This window comes from Sebastes fasciatus, chromosome 17, assembly GCF_043250625.1.
Source record: "Sebastes fasciatus isolate fSebFas1 chromosome 17, fSebFas1.pri, whole genome shotgun sequence".
In the NCBI taxonomy this organism is placed as follows: domain Eukaryota; kingdom Metazoa; phylum Chordata; class Actinopteri; order Perciformes; family Sebastidae; genus Sebastes; species Sebastes fasciatus.
The window spans coordinates 27,463,739-27,488,327 of NC_133811.1; the positions used below are offsets into that span (position 1 = coordinate 27,463,739).

Consider the following 24,589-nt stretch of genomic DNA (forward strand, 5'->3'; position numbering starts at 1 on the left):
ATCATTTCATTAGATAAGGAATAAAAAATACGGACCACACGTTTGATGTTTTGAGTCACTTTTTGTCTCTTTAATTTCTCAATTTCAGTTTGAAATATTTATGAAAGTTGTTCTTCACTTCAGAATGTTATCTTAATGCCCTCGCCTTCAGCACAGAAACCTGCAGAGAGAAAGACAGAGATAGAGAAATCAGTTCTGTTTGACATCACTCATCTTGATTTCATTATTTAATCATTTAATAATAGTTTAATTTAAGCTTAAAAGGTGAATCACTGTTCTTGGGGTCGTAGAAGAAGTCTGGTTCTCTGGAGAAGCCGAGGCAGCTCGCCTGCTGCTTGAAGTGTTCCATGTCCGAGTCCTTCACGGTCGACTCTCTGGCTGGAAACAAAACAACAAAAATAGACGAATGTTTCAGATATAAAATGTGTTATTTTCTCTAAGGCTCATTCCTTCTTACCCATCAGATAAACACCACGAAAGTTGATCTCCTCCCCCGTAATGTTGCTGTTGACGTTCAACATTTGTGACATCTTGTTAAGGTTTCTGGCGGTGATGTTGAAGCTCATCAGCAGACAGCCGTCACAACTCGGCAGCAGGTGGAACACAGTGGTGATGTTGGCGACTGAGGATAGAAAGAAAGTCAAAACATTTTAAATAAAACAATATTCATCATCTGAAACAGGAAAAGTATCTATGTGTATCTGGACGGGTCACAATGCTAACAAGGCAGAAACGTACTGCCCTCATCATCTGTGCAATCCCGTCTGCTGAAATGTCTTAAAAAAAGTGGGGGCGGTGTAACATTATATGGACTCGCAGGTGGCGAGGAAGACGTGGACGGAAAATAATTTGAGGTAAGCTAGCTAAGTTTTACTGTATCTATTGTACATTGTTATCTCGATAGCTACGCTCTGATTACTGTAAAAAGAGTAGAAAAAAGGCGTTGACGTTGGGGAACCGGCTGCTCTGCTTTGATTGTGCGGGTGCCTGTGGATGGACAACCAAAATTTATGACATGCCAGTCGTCCGACGGCCGGTCGGGAGGAGTTAATCAGCCCCAAGTCCCCCCCGTACACTGCATGGCAAACGACGCCTAACGAAGCTGAAATTCGGTCCGACTGTAATATGAGTCGTGCGGCTCAAAGTTTTGGTCAGAAAAGGGCTAAAATCTTACAGTGTATGCCCAGCATTACACATAGAATCTCCAGTAGGCCTATCGTGTCAGATCAGGTAACTTACTTGGCAATGTTGCAGTGTTGCCGTCAATAGTTATGGGGACAGTTGAGGTAAAGCAGGTTCCATTCCTGAGATAAAAAGACAAGAGGAAGAGATGAGTTCAGATTCTGGGAGAGCTGTTTTACGACTTCCTCCATGTTGGCTTACAAAGTTAAGATCCTGAAAAAGGCTACTAGAGCTTCAGTTAGGATTATTTTGTCAAACTTCTCCTGAGATCAAGACACAGACAAAAGTCATTAATTTACTATTAATCAAAATATAGCTCCTGAGCTTTCATGTTGAGTTGGGATTGATTTGGTTTAATTATCCTATTATTTCCACTATTACTGAATATGGACCTCTTCTCTGTTAGTAACCATGTTGAGGTATTTAGTGGACGGGGTGTTAAGGGGAGGCAGAATAATCCTCTGAAACCGTTAGTTAACGCTGGCTAGCAAGTATTGTTGGCTTGTTTTTAACAATGGCTGGAGAAAATACTAGTTTCTCTCAATATGTGCTGTCACTCACTCTCCAGGATCACAAGTGTTAGTTGAGAAAGTTAATATTAACCAACGGGAACAGATAAGCCGACCCCTACGCCGTTGTAGACTACTTCAGGAGGAGTAGACGGCTGGCTAACATTAGTTAACTAGCTAGCTTGTCTGGAGACTGACAACCTAGCTAGCTAACGCCTGCTCTCCTCCCGGTGAAGTAGTCTCATAGCGGCGAGGAGTGAGGCAGAGGAACCGTGACCCGGCGCTGTCCGCTGTTGGGCTCATTTTCTCAACATGGTGGAATTAGCAAGGTAGCTAGCTAACTAGCCAGTCGCTAAATGAGTAAATTTAACAACTTAATGTTTCATCCACACACTCTTGTCCCAGCGTAGGAAAGCACAGTGCTATCGCCAGATGAGTAACAACTTTGTTTGGCTCATTTTCTGTGTTGCATGACAGCATGGCGGAATTAGCAAACTAAGCTAGCTAAGTAGCCAGTTGTCTGATCAGCTGGTGGCCGTCGGCAGCACTGTAAATATAATTTGAGGGCATTTAAATCTTTGGATGCCTATAGTTAACTATCCTTCACTATAGGATATCTGGATTCTGGCACCTAACAACACAGCAAGATGACATTTTAGATGTGTAACTTTAGCCCACAGCTAGTGTTAGCCCCCAGTCTTTCCTTTGTTTAGCCTCCAGCTAACACCGTGACCTCATCATGACGTCATCACTAAAAGGGTGTCGGCTTAAGTGTAAGGAAAGTGTTTTATCTGCTCTAATGTAAGCTGCTAACATTAGCATTCTCGAATAACTAGCTTACCACCAACAGTAGTAACTTAGCATTGCTTCCAAGGCCAAGAGTTAGCATATCATTAGCTAGCTACATTATATTGTGAGATTACAGGTCACATTAGAAAAAAAACCTGTTTAGGACTGAAACATCTGCTGTGGGGATCCGGTGTGACAAAGGTTGTGGATGCTAACTGACAACACAAGAGTTGGAATCTGACTGTGTTGATTCAAGATGTTTTAGTGGTAAAACTGAGTATCATCTGCATAGCGGTAGACCTGGTACACCTTTAGCAGGTTTTAATGTGTTCCTCAAATGTTTTATTAATTATGATAAAACTATGATTTACAGAAGTTAATGTGTATTTGTACAGTTGTACTGTTATCAACTCACATCTTGTTCTGCTGAGTGGAAATAACTTCATTTGGGCTGGATGGTGATGCGGTGATATTCATCCAGTAGCTCTGGGTAAACTTCCCCATGGCGTTATATACTTCATTATCAGTGTAACCCGCGATGAAGTTCATCCTGCCGTAAATCTGCAAACAAACATGAAGTCAGTTAGTGACAGCAGACAAAAACATCTTTCAATAATGGAAGTAAACTTTAAACTTTATAAACATTATTAAGACTCAACTTTAATGCTAATTATGTATTTTCCCAAAAAGCTTAATACTGCTTCAATGGCTAATAAACAAACCCAAAGACCCAGTCAGGAGTCAGATGAGGACTTACCATGGAGCGGTCAGCCAGAGACAAAGGCGTGACCAAGGGCTGGCATTCTTCAGGTGTCAGAGCCGAGCTGCTCAGAAACAGCCCCGCTACCAGGAAATGACTGCTGAGCCACAGATTCATGATGCTACAGCTGATCAGATTCAGGATATAACTGGAATAAACACCAAGACCTCAGATGGTAGCTGCACGTCACGGAACGACTGAGCTTCACTGAGCCGGTCAGCCTTTATAGAAGCTGATGGTGGCCCAGTTGCATTGGTTTACCAGAGTTAGGTAAGCGATATTTCACTGCCAGTGTACCTCTCTGCAGGTTCAAAGGGGATTTCAGGATTTACTGTGGGTGTAGGATTTCATAACAACACTATTGGGTTTGTGTATTAATCATTTACTGATTTGTCCTTGGCCACCAACGCTTACAAATACACTGAGTATATGTTGCCAGCTAAGCTGTTGAGCAATGAAGAAAGGAACCCTTCGTGGAGAAACTAAGCTGAAATATTCATAATGGTTGTGCATTTTGCGATAAAAGAAACAAATTGGGCACAGACGTAGGTTTATATGTTATGAAAAGATGTAGATATCGGGACGCTGCATATTTGGCCCCTGAAGGCCATGGCAGCCATTTTTCAAAATGGCCATCAAATAGGCCCTAGCTAAATAACCAGCCGTCTACTCCTCCTGAAGTAGTCTCCAGTGGCGTAGGGGTCGGCTTATCTGGTCCCGTTGGTTAATGTTAACTTTCTCAACTAACACTCGTGATCCTGGAGAGTGAGTGACAGTACATATTGAGAGAAACTAGTATTTTCTTCAGCCATTGTTAAAAAAACAAGCCAACAATACTTGCTAGCCAGCATTAACTAACGTGTTCAGAGAATTATACTTCCTCCACTTAATGCTCCGCCCACTAAATACCTCAACATGGTTACTAAGAGGAAAGGTTTATTGTGTGAGAGGACAGATGTAGTTGACTGAGCGGTTTCACACTAAACCCAATGATACTACGACAAACTGAGACTTTCTTGACTTGCAAAATTATCTTTTAAATTGACAAACATAATGTGTGTGATTCATGCCACAATTCAAACGATATCAAAAAACTATTTGTCTCTTGCCGTTGACTACTGTACATATTTTTTTCTGAAATAAGGTCGCATGGGGTCCACCGAAAGGGAACAGATTGTCAGTCAAACAGACAGGCAAAAATGTTAAGGTCAATTAATTAAAAAAATAGAAATCTCGACCAGCAACACTCTATTTAATAGAGAACTGTCAGGGGTCTGATGTTAATGTTCACCTGCCTGACATATAAAGAGCTGCTGTGTGACTGGTTGATCTAATAAAATGACCAAAATCCAAGTCTCCAGTTTTATATTGACATTATACTTGTTGAGGAATCGCTGAGGAAAAAGTGTCTGGCGGCGGCCATCAAGAAGGAATCACGTAACTGGTAGTCTACCGGTGCAGGCGCTCCTCCTCCCCCGCGGTCAAAACAACAAGTGGCTGCGGAAGCTAAAATTGAATCGGACATGTCTGCAATATTGTATTGACTTTTGTTACGTTTCCGACTGAGGGCTAACTGATAACGTTAGCTAACGTTCGTTTAAATTTGATTCGGACATGTCTGGTCTAACATTACTCATTTCATAATAGGTGACGATAATAAACACACCAATACGTCATATGATAATAGTATCTGGTGGTCGGACTCTGTAAGGGTCTAGTATAGTCAACAAGAATGGACAAACAATGAGAAATCTATGTTGATTACAACGGCTGACAAATTCTATGTGATATTCTGAGCCTTATTAGTGCCAAAAAAACATTTATTGTGATAGAAAGAAGTTAATATTAATGAATTATTTTTGTTTTATTTGAATTTGGGAGATCATCATGGTCTAAGTTTTAGGACTACAATTCCACAACCCCCATGGGGAGGTAGTACTTTGAAAACCTTGGTGTTACACCATTTTATTAGATAATGAATACAAAATACGGACCACACGTTTGATGTTTTGAGTCACTTTTTGTCTCTTTAATTTCTCAATTTCAGTTTGAAATATTCATGAAAGTTGTTCTTAACTTCAGAGCGTCATCTTAATGCCCTCGCCTTCAGCACACAAACCTGCAAAGAGAAAGACAGAGATAAAGATCATCTTGATTTAATTATTTAACCATTCAATAGTGGTTTCATTTAAGTTTAAAAGTTGAATCACCGTTCTTGGGGTCGTAGAGGAAGTCTGGTTCTCCGGAGAAGCCGAAGCAGCTCGCCTGCTGCTTGAAATGTTCCAGGTCTGAGTCCTTCAGGGTCGATCCGGGGCCTGGAAACAAAACAAGAAAAATGGACGAATGTTTCCGATATAAAATGTGTTATTTTCTCTCAGGCTTGTTCCTTCTTACCCATCAGATAAAGAGCATGAGCATGGATCTCCTCCTCTGTAACGTCGTGGTTGAATTCAATCTTGTGAAGTAACTTGTCGAGGTTTCTGGCGGTGACGTTGATGCTGAATAGCATACAGCCGTCACAAGTTGGCAGCAGGTGGAACATCGAGGTGACGTTGGCGACTGACGACAGAAATAAAGTCAGAACATTTTAAATAAAACAACAATATTCTCCATCTGAAACAGAAACTGTATAGTGAGCCCGTAGACCGAAAACCTAAGAACGTGTGTATTGTCAGCTTTCTGGAAACTGATTTTGTGTTTGATGTAATCAACAGCCCAGTCGCAGAGCAGTTTGTGAAATAGTCACGAAATTGAATGTGTTGTTTCATGTACATAGACACGAATTTCAAAAATGTTTGTGATTGTCAGCAAGAAATCAATTCATATGTAATCCATGTAATTGTGAACCGGGAAGTATAAAGTGCGACAAATGCCACATAGGGAGGAGGTCGGGGTGGATGGATGGGTAAAAAAATACAGGATTTTCGCCCAGAAGATCGCTGTTCATGTCCTGTGTGAAACCAGAAGTCAACGTTTCAACGATTTATTTGTCACGTAACTTTGACACTTCCGGAGTTATTTTAACCCAAATCGCAACCTTTTCCTAAACCTAACTAAGTCGTTTTTGTCACGTAATGTCTGTACTTAAGTTACGCAACTTCTGGTGTTATTTTAACCCAAACCGCAATCCTTTCCTAAACCTAACTAAGTAGTTTTTGTCACGTAACGTCTGTACTTAAGTTACGCAACTTCCGGAGTTATTTTAACCCAAATCGCAACCTTTTCCTAAAGCCAACTAAGCAACTTTTTTCACGCTACTTCCGTATTTAAGTTACGCAACTTCCAGTGTTACTTTAACCGAAACCGCAATCTTTTCATAAACCTAACTAAGTAGTTTTGTTACTTAAGTCCAACCAAATATCCAAAAAACACAGGACTTTCACCAGGAGACTGGTGTTTCAAGTCAAAGTTGATTTATTTTTTCACATAACTTCCGTACTTAAGTTAGAGCACTTCTGTAGTCATTTTAACCCAAACCACCATCTTTTCCTAAAGCTAACTAAGTAGTTTATTTTCTAAACCTAACCAAGGCTATCCATTCTTAAACCTCAGTAGTAGTTTTATTCTGAAAAGACTGGAGCGGAAATTGACATTTGCGTCTTGTGTTGCTGGACATTTGTAGGAAAACGTACCAAAAATACGTTGTTGAAGGCCGTGCTGAGCGTCATGAAAAATAAGGGAAATTCGTGTCTATGTACACGAATCAAATAGATTAAATTACGTGACTATTTCACAAACTGCCGTGAGACAGTGGAAAAACAGGGTGTTTCTCAAAGTTTTTGTGTATTTTCATCAACAGTCCCAGTTGTAGTAAAGAGTAGCAGAATACATTTAGTTGCATCATAATCAATGGGATCTTTGTTATTATGGTGATATTGCCTTTGAAATTAAGATTTTATACTAGGCGAGGATAAAAAATCATATTTTTTGTTATTGCTTCTCCATTGTAATCTCCATGGTAATATATGTAGTCTAGTTTACTTACAATGCATTCATACTCCTTACCATTCAAGTGAGACCATACTGTATGCATCTAAGCCTTATGTTTGAGGAGCAAATCCTGCTTAATTTTGTGTAGTTCTTATTTTTTTCGGAGAGATAGAGCTAGGGCTTAACAGGTTAATTGAAACCCTACAAGCATCTGAAGGCATGAGAACATGCGTGATGACGTAGAAACTACAGTATCGTGTCAGATCAGGTAACTTACTTGACACTGATGCAGTGTTGCCGTCAAAAATAACGTTGGACGTTGAGGCCGAGCAGGTTCCATTTCTGAGATAAAAGACAAGAGCAAGAGGTGAGTTCATATTCTGATGGAGCTGTTTTACGACTTCACGTCCTCGTTGGCTAAAAACGTTGAAGACTGAGTTATATGTTTTAAAGCTCTGAAAAAGGCTAGTAAGTAGAACTTTAGTTAGGATTGTTTCGTCAAACTACTCCTGACTATTTGCTGCCTTGGCTCCACAATGGTGGAACGAACTCCCCATTCACATCAGGACAGCAGAAACTCTTCAGACTGAAAACTCATCTGTTCAGATACTGTACTGTGATAGAGTATCACAATATATCGCAATATCTTGAAATGTAAACCCTGTATCATAATACGTATCGTATCGCCAGATTTTTGCCAATACACAGCCCTAGTAACAGGCGTAGCTTAGCAAAGGGTGAATTGACAAACATCAACAGACTCAGCTGTTGTGTGTTACATTTAAGTTGATTCAAGAGGTTTTAGTGATAAAATGGAGTAACATCTGCATAGCGGTGGAACTGGATGTTACGATTAGGAAATCAGAGAGCCAGGAACAGCATATAGACAGAAAAAGTAGGGAAAATGGGCCTAAGAAGGAAAAGTTACCACCTTTAGCAGGTTTTAACAGTGATTAACGTGTCCCTCAAATGTTTTCTTAATTTTGAGAAAGCTATAATTTACAGAAGTTATTAAGTTGTGTATTTGTAAGGTGTACTGTTATCAACTCACATCCTGTTCTTCTGAGACATAACAACTTCACTGGGGTTGGATGGTGACTCGGTGATGTTCATCGAGGAGCTCTGAGTTAACTTCAGGATGGCGTTATATACCTTATTATCGCTGTAACCCGCCATGAAGTTCGACAAGCCGAGCATCTGCACACAAACATGAAGTCAGTTAGTGACAGCAGACAAAAACATCTCTCAGTACTTTTGGAGAGAATCGTCATCTTGTTTACTTATTTGAACAGTTTGTTCATCTTTCACGAGATATTTTTTGACATTTTTTAAACAATTTTTACTTAAAAATTATTCAATGGAAACTATTCTTCAAACTCAAGACTTGTTTAGGTATTGAAACTTGGGTATCGTAAAGGCAAGGGTACCAAAAACTTCAAAAGACACCTAACACTAACTGGAACAAAGCTAGTGGTAATATATATAAAATAGATATAATGGCTTCATTTGAGTCTATGTGGAGGTAGAAGGAAGTTACCGCTTTTATTGATGTAGTCTGAGTAACGTGACATCATATCCGTTCCGTATCCGTCAACCAAAACAAACCGTAGCGAGCCGAAACTAGAAAGTTGAAACGGGTCTGCCTGGATACGACCTGCACCCTCACATGTTGAATCCAAAGAGGTAAACACTACACATCCAGTAAAGTATGGAAACACTTTGTGTTTCACACATTGCAGGAAAAGCAGAGCTAGACATCACGCCTAAAGCTGCATGCTAACTCTGTCATGGACAGGAAACGTCATCGTATCGCGGCAACGTGCGGTCAAGCCGGCCGTCATTCTCATCTCTGTGGTCAAATGGGCCGACGCTTCAACTGTTGAGCACCCATATATAGACATTTATGTTAAATGCATTCAAACGGCCCCGATGGAGCTGACCATGGATGTATAAAGAGAACGGAGCTGAGGGGAGAGCTAGAGACCACCTTGGAGAAGTTAGAGGAAGTAGACACGTGTGACTACGTCTGGTTTGCAAAATAAGGTGTATGTATATACAAAATACATCTATGGAAATAAGATTGATGGAATTATTCACCAGAAGTATAAAACATTAAATATCCCTTATAAATTAAAAAGAAAATACCACTAATTTGTGAGGGAAATGTCTTTATTCTTTGATTTTTGGGTTGCTGGAAAAAATTTAATAAATCATTCCTGACGATGACTGATATATTCGACTTCAGGACATTTCTGACTACATACTTGCTGAAAATCAAACATTTTTACTGGATTCATTTAGAGATTTTCCCTAGTCCCTAGAAGTGTATGATTCAACTTTCTTCCATGGTTTAGTGTTAAAAAAGTTAACAAAAATCACAATAAATCGTAATATCGAATCACAATAGTTGTAGAATCGCAATACATATCGAATCGGCACCGAAGTCTCATGGTAGTATCGAATCGGGAGATAGGTGTATTGTCCCAGCTCGAATACATATAAGTCAATGTCCATAGAGGCGGCCATGTTGTACGACATTAAAACATGAAGCTCAACTTTGCCTTCAGATGAACTAATGTAGCAGCAACATATATTTAATATCTGAGATCACAATTTATTTTTCAAAAGGAATAAACATGATATATCAAAATGCTACAGAGACATCAGAGCCAGTCGTTAAGTATCTAAGATCTGCTGACAGATGTTAACTGGTTTCAAACAGACATGTTTTGGATAAATTGATCACAAAATCTTTGAAATCTAAATGGTTACGTTCTCGCCTGAAAAACATCAACATACATTTGAAGGTGTTACATACGGGGTGATGTTTTCCAGAATCTTCAAACATCCTACTACACTATAAAAACATTTTTTAAACTTTTTTCCAAATTGCAGCACTTCCTAATCCAAACAAAGATGGTAGCCTGGATAGGACACAGCCACATCTTGGGAAATGGGTTAAAATATATTTTCATTGTGCCGTGTTGTCGTTTATTTAGCTCTGACTCAAATGCTAATGCTAATCCATGAGAAGCACGAACTAAGGAAGAATCTCCCAAAAATACTGCTTCAACGGCTAATAAACAAACCCAAAGACCCAGTCAGGAGTCAGATGAGGACTTACCATGGAGGGGTCAGCCAGAGACAAAGGCGTGACCAAGGGCTGGCATTCTTCAGGTGTCAGAGCCGAGCTGCTCAGAAACAGCCCCGCTACCAGGAAATGACTGATGAGCCACAGATTCATGATTCTACAGCTGATCAGATTCAGGATATAACTGGAATAAACACCAAGATCTCAGATGGTAGCTGCAAGTCACGAAATGACTGAGCTTCACTGAGACAGTCAGCCTTTATAGAAGCTGATGGTGGCCTAGTTACATTTGTTTACCGGAGTTAGGAAAGCCATATTTCACTGCCAGTGTACCTCTCTGCAGGTTCAAAGGGGATTTCAGGATTTACTGTGGGTGTAGGATTTCATAAGGACACTGTTGGGTTTGTGTATTAATCATTCACTGATTTGTTGAATTGTCCTTGGCCACCAACGCTTACAAATACACTGAGTATATGTTGTCGGCCTCTGGACTCAGAGGACCTGGGCCAGCAGCAAACAAGCTTGTTGAGCAAAAAATACTGTTGTCAGCTTGTGCACAGATTTATTCTGGTATGCACATAACCAGCGCCTGAGATTAATACTTCCCTTATGGTCCATGCTGATGGCCCTACATGCTGTAAACCATAGAACCCATTTTCATTCACATATCTGGAGGTCAAAGGTCAAGAGACCCCTTTGTAAATGGCCATGACAGTTTTTCCTCACCAAAGATTTTGTGTAACATTGGAGCGTTATTTAGCCTTCTTCATGATAAGTAGTATGACATGGTTGGTATCAATGGATTTATGAGGTTTTCTAGTTTCATATGATACCAGTATCTTCACTCTAGCTTTAAAACTGAGCCGTTACAACCTAAAAATCACAAGTTGTGTTAACGCATTAAAGAAATTAGTGTCGTTAAAACAAATTTGCGTTAACGTGTTATTATCGCAGTCCTATTGTTTTTTCTTACAGATTATCTGTATCATGTACTACTGGCAGGACATAGTGACTGTTTTATAAAAAAATACTGTTTTCATCATATTTGCTCAAAGTTACTGACTTCAACTTTAAGGTTTGCTGAAAAACTACAACTAACTTCCTGTTGTTAGAATACCTGCATGCCCCTGACCCAGTATCTTTACGTCACCTTTCTCCCTCCACACCTCCCTGAGGAGGCGCTTCACAGTTTGAAAGCCTTGGTGTTACACCATTTCATTAGATAATGAATAAAAAATACGGACCACACTTTTGATGTTTTTAGTCACTTTTTGTCTCTTTAATTTCTCAATTTCAGTTTGAAATATTTCTGAAAGTTGTTCTTCACTTCAGAATGTTATCTTAATGCCCTCGCCTTCAGCACAGAAACCTGCAGAGAGAAAGACAGAGATAGAGAAATCAGTTATGTCTGACATCACTCATCTTGATTCCATTGTTTAATCATTTAATAATAGTTTCATTTAAGCTTTAAAAGGTGAATCACCATTCTTGGGGTCGTAGAGGAAGTCTGGTTCTCTGGAGAAGCCGAGGCAGCTCGCCTGCTTCTTGAAGTGTTCCATGTCCGAGTCCTTCAGGGTCGACTCTCTGGCTGGAAACAAAACAACAAAAATAGACGAATGTTTCAGATAAAATGTGTTATTTTCTCTCAGGCTCATTCCTTCTTACCCATCAGATAAACACCACGAAAGTTGATCTCCTCCCCCGTAATGTTGCTGTTGACGTTCAACATTTGTAACATCTTGTTAAGGTTTCTGGCGGTGCTGTTGAAGCTCATCAGCAGACAGCCGTCACAACTCGGCAGCAGGTGGAACACAGTGGTGATGTTGGCGACTGAGGATAGAAAGAAAGTCAAAACATTTTAAATAAAACAATATTCATCATCTGAAACAGGAAAAGTATCTATGTGTATCTGGACGGGTCACAATGCTAACAAGGCAGAAACGTACTGCCCTCATCATCTGTGCAATCCCGTCTGCTGAAATGTCTTAAAAAAAGTGGGGGCGGTGTAACGTTATATGGACTCGCAGGTGGCGAGGAAGACGTGGACGGAAAATAATTTGAGGTAAGCTAGCTAAGTTTTACTGTATCTATTGTACATTGTTATCTCGATAGCTACGCTCTGATTACTGTAAAAAGAGGACAAACAAGGTGTTGACGTTGGGGAATCGGCTTCTCTGCTTTAACTGTGCGAGAGCCTGTGGACGGACAAGGTCAGATTTATTTTTTATTGATTCCCTTGTTGCTTTTTTTAGCCTTGAAATGTGTTTTTGACAACATGACATGTCAGAAATTTATCAGACTCTCCAACGGCCGGTCGGGAGGACTTAATCGGTCCTTGTCCCCCCCGTACACTGCACGGAAAACGACTCCCGACGAAGCTGAAATCTAGTCAGACTCGAATATGAGTCGTGCGGCTCAAAATTCGGGCCAGAAACAGGCTTAAGTCGTACAGTGAATGCCCAGCTTTACACGAAGAATCTCCAGTAGGCCTATCGTGTCAGATCAGGTAACTTACTTGACAATGTTGCAGTGTTGCCGTCAATAGTTACGGTGACAGTTGAGGCAAAGCAGGTTCCATTTCTGAGAAAAAAAGACAAGAGGAAGAGGTGAGTCCAGATTCTGGGAGAGCTGTTTTACGATTTAAGATCCTAAAAAAGGATAGTAAGGCTTCAGTTATGATTATTTTGTCAAACTTCTCCTGAGATCAAGACACAGACAAGAAGTCATTTATTTACTATTAATCAAAATATAGCTCCTGAGTTTTCATGTTGAGTTGGGATTGATTTGGTTTAATTAGCCTATTATTTCTACTACTACTGAATATGGACCTTTTCTCTGTTAGTAACCATGGTGAGGTATTTAGTGGACGGGACGTTAAGGGGAGGCAGAATAATGCTCTGAAACTGTTAGTTAACGCTGGCTAGCAAGTATTGTTGGCTTGTTTTTAACAATGGCTGGAGAAAATATTAGTTTCTCTCAATATTTACTGTCACTCACTCTCCAGGATCACAAGTGTTAGTTGAGAAAGTTAATATTAATCAATGGGACCAGATTAGCCGACCCCTACGCCGCTGGAGACTACTTCAGGAGGAGTAGACGGCTGGCTAACGTTAGTTAGCTAGCTAGCTTGTCTGTCTCCGGAACTGGCTAGTTAGCTAGCTAGCTTGTCCGGAGACTGACAAGCTAACTAGCTAACGCCTGCTCTCCTCCCGGTGAAGTAGTCTCCTAGCGGCGAGGAGTGAGGCAGAGGGACCGTGACCCAGCGCTGTCCGCTGTTGGACTCATTTTCTGTAGCATGGTGGAATTAGCAAGGTAGCTAGCTAACGAGCCAGTCGCTAAATGAGTAAAATTTAGCAACTTAATGCTTCATCCACACACTCTTGTCACAGCGTAGGAAAGAACAGTGCTCTCGCCAGATGAGTGACAACTTTGTTCACCTCATTTTCTGTGTTGCATGACAGCATGGCTGAATTAGCAAGCTAGGCTAGCTAAGTAACCAGCCGTCCGACCAGCGAGCTGGTACAGGGTGACCATATTTTTCAAACCCCCAAACCGGGACACTGAAGTGTACCGCACATTCATGCACGCCCGCTCACACGGGCACACGCTAACATGCACGCACCATATGCGTTTTCATCAGGATGGCTAACTTGGCACACATGTGGCGCATTTGAGCACGGAGTGGGCTCAGAGAGATGGCATTATAGGAGGGTGCATTAGAGGCTGTGACATCATGACTTATCACATACACTACTTTTTTCCCCTTTAATCACAGGACTATCCCCCTCATGATGCACTGACAGTTTGGAAGTCTTGAAGAGAGTTTGGGAGTCCTGTAGAGAGTTTGGGAGTCCTGTAGAGAGTTTCACTCAGAAGATACTTATTGTTGTCTGGGCCTATGGAAATTTTTCTTCAACTTTAGTTTTAAGTTAAGATAACTTTATCTCGTGTGCACAAATTAATTAATGAGTGGAACATGATAAATGTCTATGTAAGTATAATATTGTTATTATTTTAATTGTAGTGAAAACCGGGACAATTTGTGAGTGACTTTTGAAAACCGGGACATTTGAGTGTTATACAGATATTTGTTGGGACTCGGGACACGTCAGCTTGAAACCGGGACTGTCTCGGACAAACCGGGACTGTCTCGGACAAACCGAGACGTCTGGTCACCGTAGGCTGGTGGCTGTCGGTAGCGCTGTAAATATAAATTGAGGCCGTATAAATCTTTGGAGGCCTATAGTTAACTATCCTTCACTAAAGTCAGTCAAAAAGAGAGTCGTACAATATCGGCAAAGCATTTCAGAGATGGAGAGAAAGGGTTTCTAATAGTTTAGCCTTCTGCTAATGATGAGCCATTGGCTGCAGTTAGCAGACGGCTACATATTAGCAACATTTACTCTCCATCTCTGAAACGTTTCTTTGATATCGTAGCTCGCAAGAGCCTCGAATCACAGTTTGTCATCTCAAATGTATGTGATATCTGGATTCTGGCACCTTTACAACAAAGCAAGATGACATTTTTGATGTGTAACTTTAGCCCACTGCTAGTGTTAGCCTCCAGTCTTTCCTTTGTTTAACCTTCAGCTAACACCGTGACCTCATCATGACGTCAGCACTAAAAGGGTCGGCTAAAGTGTAAGGAATGGATTAACAATGTTTTATCTGCTCTAATTTAAGCTGCTAATGTTAGCATTCCCAGATAACTAGCTTACTACCAACAGTAGTAACTTAGCATTAGTTCCATGGCCAAGAGTTACCATATAATTAGCTAACTACATTATTTTGTGAGGTTACAGGTCACATAAGAAAAACCCCTGTTTAGGACTAAAACATCTGCTTTGGGGATCCGGTGTGAGAAAGGTTGTGGATGCTAACTGACAATACGAGGGTATTTGCCTATTGTGCTCAAACTTCTGTATCATGATACGTATCGTATCACGAGATCCATTCATCAATACACAGCCCGCAGGCGTAGCTTAGCAAAGGGTGAATTGATGAACTGATGCAACTCAACTGTTGTGTGTTACAACGACTGTGTTGATTCAAGAGGTTTTAGTGGTAAAACTGAGTATCATCTGCATAGCGGAAGACCTGGCACGCCTTTAGCAGGTTTTAATGTGTTCCTCAAATGTTTTATTAATTATGATAAAACTACGATTTACAGAAGTTAATGTGTATTTGTACAGTTGTACTGTTATCAACTCACATCGTGTTCAGCTGACTCATAATAAGTTCGTTGGGGCTGGATGGTGACTCGGTGGTATTCGCCCAGGAGCTCTCGCCCATCTTCGACATGGCGTTATATTCTTCATTATCAGTGTAACTCGCAAGGAAGTTCATCCTGCCGTACATCTGCAAACAAACATGAAGTCAGTTAGTGACAGCAGACAAAAACATCTTTCAATAATGGAAGTAAACTTTAAACTTTCTAAACTTCATTACAACTCGACTGCAATGCTAATTATGTAATTTCCCAAAAAGCTGAATACTGCTTCAACGGCTAATAAACAAACGCAAAGACCCAGTCAGTAGTCAGATGAGGACTTACCATGGAGGGGTCAGCCAGAGACAAAGGCGTGACCAAGGGCTGGCATTCTTCAGGTGTCAGAGCCGAGCTGCTCAGAAACAGCCCCGCTACCAGGAAATGACTGATGAGCCACAGATTCATGATGCTACAGCTGATCAGATTCAGGATACAAATGGAATAAACACCAAGATCTCAGATGGTAGCTGCACGTTACGAAACGACTGAGCTTCACTGAGCCGGTCAGCCTTTATAGAAGCTGATGGTGGCCCAGTTACAAGCTGCTGGCCAATAATTACATAACATTTGTGTTCATGTTTTTTGCCAAGAGTTACGCAAGTCATATTTCACTGCCAGCGTACCTCTCTGCAGGTTGAAAGGGGATTTCAGGATCTACTGTGAGTTTAGGATTTCATAACAACACTATTGGGTTTGTATATTAATCATGCACTGATTTGTTGAATTGTCCTTGGCCACCAAAGCTTACACATACATGTAGTATACAGTTTAACACAGGGCTGCTTCATTCTAGCTAAAACCAGGACTGTGACACAGCCTGACCTCTGCCATACTGCTGTAAGCTCCGGCTGTAAAAATACTTAATGGCACGACGAACATAAAAAGGTTTGGACTAGTAGCTGGTAGCATCAGATTTACCATGTAAGAACCACTGGACATCAACATCTTCATTCAAATAAGTCTCAACATTGATGCTAGCCTTTTGTAGAAACATTGATGCTAGCCTTTTGTGGAAACATTGGAGTTGGCCTTTTGGAGAAACTTTGATGCTAGCCTTTTGGAGAAACTTTGATGCTAGCCTTTTGGAGAAACTTTGATGCTAGCCTTTTGGAGAAGCTAACATTGATGCTAGCCTTTTGTAGAAACATTGGAGTTGGCCTGTTCCAGAAGCTAACATTGATGCTAGCCTTTTGGAGAAGCTAAAATTGATGATAGCCTTTTGGAGAATCCTTGATGTTGGCCTTTTGGAGAAGCTAACATTGATGCTAGCCTTTTGGAGAAACATTGATGCTAGCCTTTTGGAGAAGCTAACATTGATGCTAGCCTTTTGTAGAAACATTGATGCTAGCCTTTTGGAGAAGCTAACATTGATGCTAGCCTTTTGTAGAAACATTGATGCTAGCCTTTTGGAGAAGCTAACGTTGATGCTAGCCTTTTGGAGAAGCTAACATTGATGCTAGCCTTTTGGAGAAGCTAACGTTGATGCTAGCCTTTTGGAGAAACATTGATGCTAGCCTTTTGGAGAAGCTAACATTGATGCTAGCCTTTTGTAGAAACATTGATGCTAGCCTTTTGGAGAAGCTAACATTGATGCTAGCCTTTTGTAGAAACATTGATGCTAGCCTTTTGGAGAAGCTAACATTGATGCTAGCCTTTTGGAGAAACATTGATGCTAGCCTTTTGGAGAAGCTAACATTGATGCTAGCCTTTTGTAGAAACATTGATGCTAGCCTTTTGGAGAAGCTAACATTGATGCTAGCCTTTTGGAGAAACATTGATGCTAGCCTTTTGGAGAAGCTAACATTGATGCTAGCCTTTTGTAGAAACATTGATGCTAGCCTTTTGGAGAAGCTAACATTGATGCTAGCCTTTTGTAGAAACATTGATGCTAGCCTTTTGGAGAAGCTAACATTGATGCTAGCCTTTTGGAGAAGCTAACATTGATGCTAGCCTGTTAGAGAAGCTAACATTGATGCTAGCCTTTTGTAGAAACATTGATGCTAGCCTTTTGGAGAAGCTAACATTGATGCTAGCCTTTTGGAGAAGCTAACATTGATGCTAGCCTTTTGTAGAAACATTGATGCTAGCCTTTTGGAGAAGCTAACGTTGATGCTAGCCTTTTGGAGAAACATTGATGCTAGCCTTTTGGAGAAGCTAACGTTGATGCTAGCCTTTTGGAGAAACATTGATGCTAGCCTTTTGGAGAAGCTAACATTGATGCTAGCCTTTTGGAGAAGCTAACATTGATGCTAGCCTGTTAGAGAAGCTAACATTGATGCTAGCCTGTTAGAGAAGCTAAGTAATTACTATTAACCACACCCCCACTCTCTATTTGAGAAAGAACGTTAACCAAAAAACAGGAAGTAAAACTGTCTGGAGACGGGCTTTAAGTAAATGATGTGAATACTTCTCCCACCACTGTTTTTTGGGCCCTCGATGTAAATCTACATTTCCACTAATGGCTAAAAACAAACTGCATAGAGTTTTGTTTTCCAGGGACAGACGGAGACGTCACATCAGTTCAGTCACTTTGTGGATGTAGTGTTTGTTCATGAACACTAGAGAGAGCCACAGATCAGAGACCAGCACTCCTCTACTGCAGAACACCTCACAGGATCTGGTTCGTCACTCTGTTTTCACATTAAAAACAGGATGCATGTACAGTATATGTGTGTATTTTTATTTTATTATGCCAGGTGTATTATTAGTAATATGTATGGACTCTATTTCTTACATTTTTCTGCTGTATTTTTTGTGTATAAATATTAAAACAATGTTTTTTAAAACCTTAAACTGTTCTGAAATAATATTTTCAGGGATAATCAACAAAGATATGAACATTTTTTAGGGGAACCTGTGTCTTTTTTTTCCCTGGCAGCTTTGTACTAAATTGACAAAATGAGAGGTTTGATTGATAGCCAAGTTTTTGCTGAAAAAGAGGATGTCATGCTAGAAGGTGCTAAACAAAGACAAAATGAACCTGGACTCCAGAGGGTTAATCCTCCACCTTCTGTGTTAAGGTTTAAGATTACAGGATTAGTTCCCCCGGTGACTTAAATGCAATAATAATATTCTATTTTTCATGAGCATTAATGACAATATTCAGCACACGGCTGAGAAAAGCTGCAGGAAAATAAACCTCCTTTCGCTCTCTCCATCTAATTTTCCTATTCAGTCCCTTCTCCTCCAAATCCTAATTAAACCAATCCACTGTGAAAGAGTTAAACCTTTAAATCCTCATGTGGGATAATACAGCAGCTCAGGTTTTAAAAGTATCACACAGACTGGAATAAATAATTAAATAAATATGTTTTACAAGGAGGAGGAGGTTTGGTTGGTGGTTTTATTAACATCACTAAGGCCTTAATGAGGACATTAACAAATCTGCCTGCTGTGCTGATGAGGAATTAAACTCAATTTAATAGAGTTTGATTAAAAAGACAGAAAAATAGCATGAAACAACGGCATGTTTACGTGTCATCAGGATAATAAAATCCGTAGAAACATCCATGAAAGCTGATCTACGTCTGACTGAAGCAGCATGCAACGTTTCACTTCTTCTTCTGGGCTTCAAATGAAGCTTTTAAACGTCAAGAGACGTCTGACCAGCAGTTTTCCAGTTTCATCAGCTGTTACAGGAAGATCTGTCTATAGCATAGCGAAAATAATCAGTGATTTTTTTTATTACGAGACCGATTGGAAATAAAGTGGTTCAAGTACAGATCCTTGTGGAACTCCACGTCTGTCTGCTATGTGTACAAACACTGATACACCTGCTGTGATTATAGTGACTTTACTGAAGCAAAAGCAATAATACCACTGTGTGAAAATACTCCACTACAAGTAAAAGTATACTGCATTCAAAACATTACTTAAGTAAAAGCATCTAAGTATGATCAGCTAAATGTATTGAAAGCACTTCAAGTAAAAGTCCCAACCGGTCAAAGATAATGTCCTACTAGCTTGTCGTGAAGGAGGTTAAATAACGCTCCAAACTTATGCTATATTTTGGCGAAGACGAACTGTCATGGCCATTTTCAAAGGGGTCTCTTGACCTCTGACCTCAAGATATGTGAATGTGTGAAGGTTTTTCTCTGAAAAAATGTCCAACAAAATGTATGAAAATTGTCCAAAAAATACTTGACAAATCTCCCTTTAAGGTTAATTTTGAACAGATAAAAAATGTGCAATTAATCATGATTAACTATTTTGATCGTCTGACAGCTCTACGTAATACTCATTGACAGGATGTGAACCGACTGACACTGAGATGCTGGACTGTAGATAACAGGACAGAACTGTTCAAATATTCAAATGGAGAAAAATCAAACATCCTTTCAAACCCTGCTCAGGGTCCGTGCTGACTCGCTTGGCTTTACCTTGATTTAAGTGAGTGAGAGTGTGTGTGTGTGTGTGTGTCAGGCTTACCTTATCTTAACACCTGTGTAAATGCATGAGACTTGTGAAGCGACGCAGCCGCCTGAGGGCGAAGCATTTTAATGAAGAAGATGAAACCCTGAGCAGCTTTCTGTTCAGGACCTCAGAGGACAGAGAAAGAGAGGACGGAGAAAAAGTCCATCTTCTCCACCGTCCAACACCGCCCATACCTCCATAATTATATACGTTAGATAATAGTTAAGATTTCAGTGAAATTAATACAGCGACAAAACCACCAAAGTGAAATACAAAACGACCACTAAGACGCAAAACGACCACAAAGAGACGTAAAACGACAACAAAGAGACGCAAAATGACCACAAAGACAGTTGAAATTACCACAGAGATATATAAAATAAAATAATAATAAAATCAGCAGATTAATTGATTCTAATTCTTAATTTTCAAACAGTTGAACTGATCAGAGATCAGAGAGTGTCGAGGATCAGAGGAGGATTTCTGTCTTTAATAGAGTCTCTGTTTCATCACTGCGCTCCGAAGGCCCCGGAGCTCTTTTCATTTATTGATGAGGCAGCTGATCAATACGTCATATATGCCACAGACGATGGCAGCGCTGTGTGGAAGTGTTCACTGATTCATAATAAACGAGGTCCCACAGCTGCTGATTAATTGATCAAACATCTCTAATCAATGAAGTCTGATCCCTTAGGTATAAAATAAGTTTGACTTATAGTAGATTTACATTATCGACACACACAGAGAAGACAAAAGTGTTTAATTATTATTTGTAATGTAATACTAATTATTACAATGAAAAATATACATCAGATACATTATGGATGAAAAGTTCCTAACCTGCTGCCTGATTGTGTCAACTTTTACTTCTGATGGAGTATTTTTACAGGTAACACTGGCAAAGCAACAAAGAGATGCAAAACGACCACAAAGAGATGCAAAACGACCACAAAGAGACGCAAAACGACCACAAAGAGATGCAAAGCAACCACAAAGAGAAGCAAAGCGACCACAAAGAGACGCAAAGCAACCACAAAGAGATGCAAAACGACCACAAAGAGACGCAAAGCGACCACAAAAAGATGCAAAGCGTCAACAAAAAGATGCAAAACGACCACAAAGAGATGCAAAACGACCACGAAGAGACGCAAAACGACCACGAAGAGACGCAAAACGACCACAAAGAGATGCAAAACGACCACAAAGAGATGCAAAACGACCACGAAGAGACGCAAAACGACCACAAAGAGATGCAAAACGACCACAAAGAGACGCAAAACGACCACAAAGAGAAGCAAAGCGACCACAAAGAGATGCAAAACGACCACAAAGAGACGCAAAGCAACCACAGAGATGCAAAACGACCACAAAGAGATGCAAAATGACCACAAAGAGATGCAAAATGTCCACAAAGAGACACAAAATGTCCACAGAGACACAACATGTCCACAAAGAGATGCAACAGGTCCACAGAGACACAAAATGTCAACAAAGGGTTGCAAAATTTCCACAAAGAGACGCAAAACGACCACAAAAAGACACAAAACATCCACAAAGAGACACAAAATCACCACAAAGAGAGGCAAAATGACCACAAAGAGACACAAAACATCAACAAAGAGACACAAAACGTCCAAAAAGAAATGCAAAATGTTCACAAAAAGATGTAAAACAAGAACTGGGAAGAAGGTTATAGATATTAGTTTATGACTTTCTTTAGTCTTGTTAGTGTCGAGGATTAAACAGATTCTGCCTCTTTGTCATTTAAAAGACCAAATAAAGTTCGTTCATCACACAAACAGCTGCTGACTGACAGTTATTTGTGTATAAAATCAATAAAATCAGAGACAGAAGTCCTGACTGACTTTGAGCCTCAGTAGAAGGATGAAACATAAAGTCAGTGTCGACCACACTGTGTGTTCATGTATATTTAATAACTGTACTGATTATGAATGTAAATTAAAAACGGACTTCCAGCCAAGTCAATCATTTAATCCTGTTACAGCAGAGTCACTCTGACTCTTAGAGCTCTTTATTTAACAACCTGACGGAACGTCGACAAAAAACTTTACGTTCATGAAGACATTTTACTACGAGAATGTCTTGTTTTATTCCCACAAAACCTCCTGAAAATGTACCACCAAAACGGCGTCTTCAAACGGTCTAAAACACAGAGAGATATTCAGTTCACTTTTTTATATGGAGGACAGAAGCTGCCAAAATAACAAATAAATGAATAAAAGAATAAATGACTCCATAAAATAAATGAATAAAAGGGAAAAAAAATAATCAGAAGAGTAAATAAATAAGGGAATTAATACAAAAATAAATAAAGAAACAAATTTAAGCAGAAATCTGAATTTATGTCACATTTATGTTACATTTAATGAAATATGTATTTATTGAGTCATTTATTTATTTAATCAATTATTGTGGCAGGTTCCGTCCTCCATTAAGTCTAAGTTTCTCTGCAGGAAGATTTCAGGTTTCAGTTCAGGCTCAGAGAGAAATGAAACATCACAAACGCTTTTCATTATTTAGCTGGACAGGAGAAACTTTAAATCTGTATTTAGACTTTCTTTTCTTCTTCTCTCCATGAGGCACATTTATCACTTCTATAAGCAACCCTCTCCTAAATGGACAGTTTGGACAACTGTGTCTATTTAATGATGTTTTTTAGGTACATCTTGTTGTATTTTGTCGCTCCGCTGGTCGACCATCTGTCAGCCTTCATGTATGGTGACTCACAAGGACACTTGCAGATTATGGAAATACAGACTAATATTAGATATTTCCATATGACTGTCCACAGTGAGATACGATTTGAAGCAGCTTAATGTCGAAACGCTATTCAACGACTTATTCCTGATCTGCCTCTTAAAAGGTTTATTCTGCCGTTTCAACTCTGCAGGAGTTTAGAGAGAAAATGAACCTAAAATGAACTCAAACCAGCTGTCGAAATTTAGGAAAAAACGTGTTGTGGTTTTAGGAGTTTCTTTGAGTTGGAACTTTTTGGTAATTTCATAATTATAAGATAGAAATTCACTAAAATTAGACCGTAAAGACAAGAGAAAGTTCTATGGAGGACAGAACCTGCCAAAATCGAAAATAAATAAATGAAAAAATGACTTGATAAAGGAATAAATGTCATTAAATGTAGCAAAAATAGTATTAAAAGTTAATGTAGCTATTGATTAATTGATAAAATGTGACATACATTGATATTTTTGTTTTAATTTGCTTCTTTATTTATTTATCTTTGTATTAATTCCCTTATTTACTCTTCTGTTTAATCTTCCCTTTTATTTATTTATGTATTTATTTTCTATTCATTTTTAAATTTATGTATTTTTGCAATTATCTTTTATTGAATCATTTATTTTGCACTTATTTTATATCTATTTTTAAATGTATGTATTTAGGCATTTATTTATTTATTTCTGCATTTTGTATTTCACCCCTTATTTAGTCCTCCAAACTTATTTATTCTTTTCTTTTTACATTTCTTCATGCATTCCTGCAGTTGAGTCATTTATTTATATATTCATTTATTTTTTATTTTGGCAGGTTATAGGTTATAGGTATCGGGTGTACCTACGTACTGAAAAAAGCACACATCCAAAATAAGGTTTGGTCCAACGGGAAGTTTTATTTTTTTTTTTACAAAACAAGAGCGCAGACTCATAAAAGAGCTCAGACAGAAGGCAGGAAGAGAAATCTACACTTCAGTTTTGACACGACAACTTTCAACCACTTAGAAAATATAGAGGAGCTCTGATCACACACCGATACACACAACCTGCACGTCATCTACACTGTAAAAAAACAACAAAACGAAAGCTAGGAGATTTGCACGTCTTCTAAAAAAACAGAATAAAAATAGAGCTGGGTGTGACGTCTGAAACTAAAACAATCTGGTTGTAGTTTCACAATTCACAGTTATAAAAGGAAATAAGTTGATCATTTTTAAACCACTGAAATATATTCATTAATAATTCAAATTTTAACATTTGTAATTAGGAAATATTTTTTTTAAATGTTTTGCAATTCCCAGACACTTGATTTTGAAACTTAAACTTAACATTGAAACAATAAAATCCTGCACACTGAAATAAAAACAGAGCATTGAAATATTTTATTTTGAAAACCATGTGTCTAAATTGATGCTTGTATTAAATGGAAAATTTAAAGTAGTTTTTGAATTCAAAATATGTTTTAAACTGAGTATAAAGTTTTAAAACATATTTAAACCATTTAATTTATAACAATTTAACAATTAATTTGAAAGTTTCTTGTGTTCAAAAATTAAGGAAGACAAAGAATGTCAATCAACATGATTTTCAAATTAAATGGTTTCAATGATTTGACTTCAGTGGTGTTCAAATTTATTCCGAATTTTACTGTGACATTTATTTGCGTCCTCATACGACATGTTTAAACTTCTGTTTGGTTTGTTTTTGAGTGCAGTGCACCCCCAAAAAAAATAAAAAAATAAAACCTAACAAAATAAAAAAGTTCATAAGCGCCTACTTCAATTCTTTATCAAAACTAAAACCTTTGCATTGATAAAATACAACATCAACAGTGTAAAGACTAAGAAAACATCTCAGTTTGTGTGTCGTCACCAGAAAATGAAAAAACACTGC

The 24,589-nt window shown here is 39.1% G+C and overlaps 3 protein-coding genes across 3 annotated transcripts; all 3 read right to left on the minus strand.

Moving 5' to 3' along the window:
• Positions 1-41: 41 nt before the first annotated feature.
• On the minus strand, positions 42-3,463 carry LOC141754157 (uncharacterized). Its single transcript, XM_074613058.1, has 6 exons — positions 3,238-3,463; positions 2,896-3,041; positions 1,240-1,304; positions 458-622; positions 274-378; positions 42-160 (listed from the first exon to the last, which is right to left on the minus strand). Exons 1-6 carry the CDS (start codon positions 3,355-3,357, stop codon positions 120-122), a joined length of 642 nt encoding a protein of 213 aa, XP_074469159.1. The 5' UTR covers positions 3,358-3,463; the 3' UTR covers positions 42-119.
• Positions 3,464-5,240: 1,777 nt separating this feature from the next.
• On the minus strand, positions 5,241-16,078 carry LOC141754162 (uncharacterized). Its single transcript, XM_074613062.1, has 7 exons — positions 16,009-16,078; positions 10,295-10,476; positions 8,222-8,367; positions 7,448-7,512; positions 5,635-5,799; positions 5,451-5,555; positions 5,241-5,359 (listed from the first exon to the last, which is right to left on the minus strand). Exons 2-7 carry the CDS (start codon positions 10,412-10,414, stop codon positions 5,319-5,321), a joined length of 642 nt encoding a protein of 213 aa, XP_074469163.1. The 5' UTR covers positions 10,415-10,476; positions 16,009-16,078; the 3' UTR covers positions 5,241-5,318.
• Positions 11,511-16,024, minus strand: LOC141754158 (uncharacterized). The gene is made up of 6 exons (XM_074613059.1): positions 15,816-16,024; positions 15,474-15,619; positions 12,777-12,841; positions 11,927-12,091; positions 11,745-11,849; positions 11,511-11,630 (listed from the first exon to the last, which is right to left on the minus strand). Exons 1-6 carry the CDS (start codon positions 15,933-15,935, stop codon positions 11,590-11,592), a joined length of 642 nt encoding a protein of 213 aa, XP_074469160.1. The 5' UTR covers positions 15,936-16,024; the 3' UTR covers positions 11,511-11,589.
• Positions 16,079-24,589: the final 8,511 nt, after the last annotated feature.

What these genes read in the sequence shown, in the direction of transcription:
- LOC141754157 (XM_074613058.1), bottom strand. Translation starts at nt 3,357, where the DNA reads ATGAATCTGTGGCTCAGCAGTCATTTCCTGGTAGCGGGGCTGTTTCTG. An exon ending in TCCACTCAGCAGAACAAGAT is followed by an intron (nt 1,305 to 2,895) that starts GTGAGTTGATAA and finishes TTTTTATCTCAG; the next exon opens with GAATGGAACCTGCTTTACCT. An exon ending in CAACACTGCAACATTGCCAA is followed by an intron (nt 623 to 1,239) that starts GTAAGTTACCTG and finishes TTCTATCCTCAG; the next exon opens with TCGCCAACATCACCACTGTG.
- LOC141754162 (XM_074613062.1), bottom strand. Translation starts at nt 10,414, where the DNA reads ATGAATCTGTGGCTCATCAGTCATTTCCTGGTAGCGGGGCTGTTTCTG. An exon ending in TCATGCTCTTTATCTGATGG is followed by an intron (nt 5,556 to 5,634) that starts GTAAGAAGGAAC and finishes TTTTGTTTCCAG; the next exon opens with GCCCCGGATCGACCCTGAAG. An exon ending in CCTCTACGACCCCAAGAACG is followed by an intron (nt 5,360 to 5,450) that starts GTGATTCAACTT and finishes TTCTCTTTGCAG; the next exon opens with GTTTGTGTGCTGAAGGCGAG.
- LOC141754158 (XM_074613059.1), bottom strand. Translation starts at nt 15,935, where the DNA reads ATGAATCTGTGGCTCATCAGTCATTTCCTGGTAGCGGGGCTGTTTCTG. An exon ending in CTCTGGCTGACCCCTCCATG is followed by an intron (nt 15,620 to 15,815) that starts GTAAGTCCTCAT and finishes GTTTGTTTGCAG; the next exon opens with ATGTACGGCAGGATGAACTT. An exon ending in CCTCTACGACCCCAAGAATG is followed by an intron (nt 11,631 to 11,744) that starts GTGATTCACCTT and finishes TTCTCTCTGCAG; the next exon opens with GTTTCTGTGCTGAAGGCGAG.